General features: G+C 53.9%; 1 protein-coding gene across 2 annotated transcripts; it reads left to right on the forward strand.

The window, feature by feature from the left end:
* Positions 1–3,130: 3,130 nt before the first annotated feature.
* On the forward strand, positions 3,131–6,806 carry LOC123440744. 2 transcript variants are annotated; one of them, XM_045117294.1, is made up of 2 exons: positions 3,131–4,296; positions 6,547–6,806. In XM_045117294.1, the coding sequence occupies exons 1-2, from the start codon at positions 3,240–3,242 to the stop codon at positions 6,564–6,566; spliced, it is 1,077 nt and encodes a 358-aa protein (XP_044973229.1). In that variant the 5' UTR covers positions 3,131–3,239; the 3' UTR covers positions 6,567–6,806. The 2 variants fall into 2 exon arrangements, with proteins under 2 accessions (XP_044973229.1, XP_044973228.1); XM_045117293.1 differs by lacking the exon at positions 6,547–6,806 and having other exon boundaries at positions 3,134–4,626.
* Positions 6,807–7,508: the final 702 nt, after the last annotated feature.

Consider the following 7,508-nt stretch of genomic DNA (forward strand, 5'->3'; position numbering starts at 1 on the left):
CTAATGATTTTCTAATGTCAAGTATCTTTTCCTTCGACCGTGAGATCGTGCAACTCCCGGATACCGTAGGAGTGCTTTGGGTGTATCAAACGTCACAACGTAACTGGGTGACTATAAAGGTGCACTACGGGTACCTCCGAAAGTGTCTGTTGGGTTGGCACGAATCGAGATCGGGATTTGTCACTCCGTGTGACGGAGAGGTATCTCTGGGCCCACTCGGTAGAACATCATCATGAGCTCAATGTGACTAAGGAGTTAGTCACACGATGACGTGCTACGGAACGAGTAAAGAGACTTACCGGTAACGAGATTGAACAAGGTATAGGTATACCGACGATCGAATCTCGGGCAAGTTCTATACCGACAGACAAAGGGAATCGTATACGGGATTGATTGAATCCTTGACATCGTGGTTCATCCGATGAGATTATCGTGGAGCTAGTGGGAGCCACCATGGGTATCCAGACCCCGCTGATGGTTATTGGCCAGAGAGTTGTCTCGGTCATGTCTGCCTGTCTCCCGAACCCGTAGGGTCTACACACTTAAGGTTCGATGACGCTAGGGTTATAGGGAATTGTTGTACGAGGTTACCGAAAGTTGTTCGGAGTCCCGGATGAGATCCCGGACGTCACGAGGAGCTCCGGAATGGTCCGGAGGTAAAGATTGATATATAGGACGGATGGTTTCAGACTCCGGAAGTGTTTCGGGCATCACCGGTAACGTACCGGGACCACCGGGACCACCGGAGGTGGTCCCGGGGGACCACCGAAGGGGGGCTGCGACCCCAAGAGGTAAGATGGGCTAAGTGGGGGTGGGAACCAGCCCCTAGTTGGGCTGGTGTGCCTCCCCACTCAGCCCATGGCGCAGGGGAAAGGAAAAGAGGGGGGAACCCTAATTTAGGTGGGCCTTAGGCCCACCAGAGGGGTGCGCCACCCCTCCCCCTTGCCCTGGCCGCCACCCCTTCCCCATCTGAGGGCTGCCGCACCCCTTAGGGGTGGGAACCCTAAGGGCTGCGCCCCCTCCCTCTCCCCCTATATATAGATGAGGTTCGGGGCTGTTTGAGACACGGTTTAATCTCTCTCTCTCTCGCAGCCCTGCCCTCTCCCTCCTCCTCTCTGCCGGTGCTTGGCGAAGCCTTGCCGGGAGACCTCGTCTCTCCACCAACACCACGCCGTCGTGTTGCTGGTCTTCTTCCCCAACCTCTCCCTCCTCCTTGCTGGATCAAGGTGCGGGAGACGTCACCGGGCTGCACGTGTGTTGAACGCGGAGGTGCCGTTGTTCGGCACTAGATCGGAATCGCTGCGAGTACGACTCCATCAACCGCGTTATAGCAACGCTTCCGCTTAGCGATCTTCAAAGGTATGAAGATGCTCTTACCCCTCTCTCGTTGCTGGTCTCTCCATAGGAAGATCTGAACATGCGTAGGAATTTTTTTGAATTTATGCTACGTTACCCAACAGCCACACCACCATATTGCCGGTTGGGCACCAGCTGACCGCGACATCTAGCACATGGAGAGCTCGAACGAGATCCAAAGGTCTTCTAGATAACGCCTCAAAGATGGAAGCAATGATGCCGACGCCGTCACCCGACCTCTACCTGAGACATAGGCTTTCACCTAAAGAACTGAATCTGAGAGTGCGCAGGGGGTGAACTCCACGACGATGCCTCCAAAAAGGTGCAACGGCGCCCGTGGCCACCGTCGGCTGTCGCCAACAAGAGGACGACAAGCTTTCGCGTGGAGCACTGCCCAACATCACACCCCTACTAGCCCGCACACCTCCCGCGAAGCCGTTGCGTCCACTACCCGTGAGAGCCACCAGAAACTCTTTCTCACTGCCAACCACCACCGACAGCCCGAATCCATCCGCCCTACCCAAACTACCAACCTCCCACATCCGCACTACAACACCCGCGCAGTCGGCCGCCGTTAGTAGGGTGGAGCCTCCCTCGTCTCAGAACGTGCGGGCGCGCGAAGGAGCTCCGAATCCCGGCTATCCGTCGGGCGGGTTTAGCCCGTCGGCAACTTCCGACAATAGCGAGGAGGAAGGAGGCCCAAGGAGGGCGCGGTGGCGGGCTATTGTTCCGCCCGAGCCGTCACAAGAGCGATGTGGGAGTGGGTCCATGCTTCAGTGGATAGTTATTTAGGCTTTGCACGACATTGCCACCAGGTGCTGCTTTTCATCATTCATTAAGAACATCTATAGCCGGGCGTCCGAAACCCGATTCACACGACCGGGCAGGCCACCCGGTTACAAATCCGTCATGAAATTTCGATCTAGACGTGCTTCTTAAACATGTCTCAAATATCCGGGCTGACCAGCATCCCTCATATCCAGCCCAAATATGAGGCAAATATGGGGCGTCCGGGCACGTCCGCCACATCAGACCCGACAGTGAAACGCTACCGTAAATTGCATCAAATCTTCCAAATCCTTCCTCCACCTAACATCGCCCTCCAACCTTTCCCACCCCCGAACTCTCACGGTACGACACATCGTGATGTCTTCCAACCCATTCCCGACCGCCGCAGTCCGCCTCGTCCGTCGGCATCCCTACCTCCATTACGTCTTGCAAGGCGGAGAATGTCGTCCGAAAGTTGCGGCATCGCTGATAGCGAGAGAGGGAGGCGGTGCATGAGCTTCAATTCTGGAAGATCATGGTAGTCCTATGAGGAACGGGTGCCGACGACCATTTAGATTAGGAATTATACCTTCAATGCCGGACGAGTTCTCCTTTTAGTTGAATCATAATGTTTGCGGGCTATAACGTTGGATGACGGCCTATAATATTAATGTTCGCGGGCTAATGCTGCCCTTTGCACGAACGAATGCCAAAAAGAATTTGCGGACCGATGTTGGAGATGCCCTTATGTGTGTTTGTTTGCACACGATTTGGTCCTGGTGGCTATGACACCAATTGGCAATCAACCTTGGGTACATATGCCCTTAAAAACTCTCAACCTCAGACCTCCAGCGTGCAACCGAAGTGCTCAAGGCTCCATCCAAACCGAGACAAAAAGGAGACGAGAGACACGGATGATGATCATCGACCCGAATAAGCCGTGCCGTCACGCCGCGGAAAAGAACAAGCAAGGAGAAGAAAATTATGCGCGGATGCCTCGACCGCTCCGCTCGCGAGGAAACCAAACACCACCTCCACCGCAACATAAACTCCATCGCCCACTCCGTTGACTGACCGACCAAACACTCCGCATTTCCCCCATCCCAAGTCGTCTCATGAGTCATGAGGCTCTTCTTCTCCGGTCCGGTCACCACCCGCCACTTGATCATCGACAAGCCACAGCCGCACCCTCTCACCGCAGCATGGCCGCCGCACCGGCAGGCCCGGGAGCGGGACGTCCGCCCCTCTCTCCGTGCGCCGGCTTCGTCACCGACGTCCTGATCCTCCCCACCCGGAACGTTAGGCTCTTCGCGCCGGTCTTCGCGCTCGTCCTCGCCCACACCTTCGCCTCCCTCGCCGTCGCCGTCCTCCTCGCCCACCCTCTCGCCACCGTCGAGCGGGATGGCCACGAGTACGAGGTGTCGCCCCAAAAGATCTGGGAGCACTCCGCGGGGCTGCAGGCCCTCTACCTCGCGTACGTCGCCAGCAAGCTCGCCACGCAGGCCACCGTCGCGCTCGCCGCCTGCGCCACGCTCCGCGGCGACCGGCCGCGCTCGCTCGCCGAGCTCCTCCGCGGCACCCCCCGGCGAGGCTGCCTCTTCGCCGGCGCCGCGCTGGTCGCTGCTGCGGAGCTCGCGTGCACGGCCGTCCCGGCGTACTACCTCGACTCCTGGTGGAGGTACAGCTGGACTCACCCGGACACCGGCGGCGTGGAGTCGTTCGTGCAGGGCGTCCTGCTGTTCGTCTCCCTCGCCACGCTCATCTTCCGCCTCTGCCTCGCCGCGGTCTTCCCGGTCGCCATCGCCGCGTCGGCGACGGCGGCGACAGAGGAAGGCGGACACGGTTGTGGCGGCGCCGACGCGGCTACTCATCTCCATCGGGCGTGGCGGCTCATGACCGCGGCCGCGAGCTGGAAGGAGGCTGCTCTGCAGGTGCTCGTGGTGACCGTCGTGCTGCCCCTGGCCACCTACCCGGTGTACGCGTTTGCTCTTGAATACGGGCAGGCGCAGGGCGGGTTCCTGCTTTTGCTGGGCAGCCTGTACGGGTACCTTCTGCCGTCCGCCGGCGTGCAGCTCTACTCCGCGGTGGCGGCCACCGTGTTCTACCACCGGTGCATGGAGCAGCAGCGTCACGAGCTTGCCATTCCAGTGACGATGAAGGCCATGAAGCTAGGTAATACCCCGATAAACTCTCTGAAATTGATTAAGGGCGCGATCGCCTGAAGAAGAATCTATGATGAATAGCGACCTGCTCTGATCCGGCTGGAAGGATCCGACATTCCTCATGTTCCTCCTGTCCTCAGCAAATTTCTAAGTCCAGTTGCAATCCAAACTTCAAAAGTCGTGTTGCTCATCCTAAAAAAGGATCTCATGTTGATTGTGTTGTAGTATGAAATAAGTTGAGTGATCACGGCGTAACATAATCATAGAATTTTCAGAAATTAATATGCAAAAAATGCGGTTGCTTAAAATGGCAGCCTGTGTTCACCAGCATTCACTTAAATCGCTAGTATTTGTGTCCAATGCTCTGTATTCACTATGCTGTTTGGGTCAGTAAAATTTTACAGTACTCCCAAACAGGGGCTTGGGATGAAGCTGGACACTCGGGCAGTTAAAGCAAATTGGTTAAGAGCTCAGCTGGAGAATTTTGGTTGGTCTTTCTTTTGAGAGCGACGCAAGAAAATACCGAATCAAACCAAAAACACAGAAAAATCATTGGTAAGAGAAATGAAAATTTATGGAGCATAGATTAGACTACATACAAGTTGCACACAAATCAATAATCCAGATACTCATTTTTGGCACAATTCGATCTCATAGATTAGACTACATACAAGTTTCCGCATCCTTCGTCTGCAGCTGCTCGCCAAGTCGCCTCGGGCATCTCCAATTAATCGCTCGTAAGTGCTCCAAGGTCTTCATTACCCTCGGGTTCACAGGCGGCCTTGTTTTGCCGGTCCGCTTCGTCCCCATGCACCCTTCTTGCTTTACCCTTCTCATACAAAACCGCGGCAGCCCGTGAAACCATCGATCGCCCATTCGTTTTCCTTCCGGCTCATGATCCTCCGCCCGCCCGAGCACCAGTCGTCCGACATAGTCATCGTCATCGCCCCAAATCGCCTCTGTTGTCCTCTCCCGCGTTGACACCCCCGTCGAAGAGCGTCTCGCGACCGCCGGCCTACTTGAGCACCAGCCACCGGAAATCGTCGCCGCCACCGCCCAAATTGTGTCGCCGCCGCCACCGCCGCCCTCGATTGCAACGCCTCCCCCGTCGGAGGGCGTCTCGCGACCGCCCACCCGCCCGAGCACCAGCTGTCGAAAATCACCGCCGCCACCACCCAAATCGCCGTTGCCGTCGCCACCATCGCCACCCTCGCCCGCGTCGCCTCCCCGGCCGGAGGGCGTCTCGCGCCCGCCCGCCCGCCCGAGCACCAGCCGCCCGAAATCGCCGTCGCCGTTGTCGCTATCGCCCTAAATCGCCGCTGACGTCCTCGCCCGCGTCGCCTCCCCTGCCAGATGGCGTCTCGCGGCTGCCCCGATGCCGCCCATTCGGACGGTTCGACGGCCCGTATAGCTCCTCTCCGCCGACCGCCGAGCTCCTTTCTCCTTTGCGTCGCCGCCCGCATCCGTCCGCAATAGTGACCAACAACCTATCCACTCGCCGGCCATCTTCTTCCAGCGGTTGAACAACAGCCGCGCGGCCGCCAGCTGGTCTTACATCTTTGTTTTGACCATCTATTGGGTTGTTATTTTACATCTCCGTTTTGAATCATTTATTGAAGTTGAGCCTTTTACGAAAATGTAAAAGGCACTTTTTAGTGCTTTAAATTTTTACATCACCGGTTTGAAGCATTAAAATATACATCATCTATTGCAGCTGCTCTTAGCAGCTTTCTTCTCAGTTCCTTTCAGCTGTACTGGTGCCCCTGCATAAAGAGCTAGCTCATGTTAATAAAAGAATCAATTATACCATTGGTGTCATAACTTGACGTAAAAAGTCAGTTTAATGCTAAAATTTATGACATACGTTGAATTGGTGCCACAACTTGACCAGAGTACTTGAGAGAGTCAATTATTGCTGATACAACACGGTTGCTGACAATGCATGCTAGCAGGGGGTTTTGGAGATGTTTGATAGCATAGACTCCACCCTTTTCTTACAGATGGAGGCACATGAGATCCATCTGTCAACGACCCATGGTATTGTGCAAAAATAGTCTTGCCTGGAGATTCGAGCGTGTGACCTGCCGGCCCTGGCAAACCAACAGACCCGAGAATGTTCCTTATCATTTCCTGGTGCATATACTTCCTCTGTAAATTAATATAAAAGTGTTTAGATTATTAAAGAAATGTTCTAAATATTTTTTATATTAATTTACGGAGGAAGTAGCTTATACAAGGAGTATTTTTTGTTATTAACCAGGCGAGCAAAGCACGAGGTAGGTGCATGCGGCGTATCCAGTGATGAAAGCCCAGCACGGGAACTGTGATGGCGATAGGGATGCTAGAACCAGCTTTATACCCGCTCTATTTTGTAGAATGAAATCAAGCTGTCCTACGGAGAGACGTAGCGGCCTATACGAGCATCTTCAGTGAGCACTGAGTTGGCACTTATCTAGACGTCAAAATATTAGTCTAGCGTTCATGATTGATAAAATAATTTTATCTTAAATTTTACATGTAATTTTAAAAAAAATATATATAATGGGTCATCTGTTAGTCTTATTGTTTATAATTAGTTATTCCTAAAAACATGGTGAGACATACTGTGCTAATAGATCATCTTTTGTCTTCTCTTAAATAAAAGAAGGCATAACTTTTTTTTCAAGTTCTCTCTTCTCCACCTCATCATTTATCCTATGTGGCATTTCTAAGATAACATCATTGTACATGCCTAATAGTCCTTTCACCCAAAACTGGTAATAAATAATTTGATCCAGCTGGCCGGTCAAAGCTTTCAGTCGATCTCACGCGGCGTCGCATGATCCAACCTCGCGCACACGTCATGTTTTAGGCGGGGCCTGCTTCACACATCCTCACCCACCACTCAATTCCGTCATTATCCACTCAACTCAGCGATCCCCTTTCCTCCGGCTCACATCATCCCCATTGGTTGTGGAAGGCCTCTCACGAGATATATCTTCCCCCTCTCAAATCTCTCCCTACTTGTCAAAAAAAAAAACATAACGTTTCACAAATGCTTTGAGTAAGCATGCAAGCGGTGCGGGGCATCTTGTCATGCCGCTACGCCGCCCCGCGATTAGGCGCGCAAAATGCCCCGTTGGGATGACCACGTTGTTTATAGCGGGATCAGGCGGTTTGACCACTTTGTCAAGCGGGAGTCCTGCACGTCCCACATGTCGTGCATCGCAAAAGAAAAAAAAA

The sequence above is a fragment of the Hordeum vulgare genome, chromosome 3H, assembly GCF_904849725.1.
Source record: "Hordeum vulgare subsp. vulgare chromosome 3H, MorexV3_pseudomolecules_assembly, whole genome shotgun sequence".
Taxonomy (NCBI): domain Eukaryota; kingdom Viridiplantae; phylum Streptophyta; class Magnoliopsida; order Poales; family Poaceae; genus Hordeum; species Hordeum vulgare.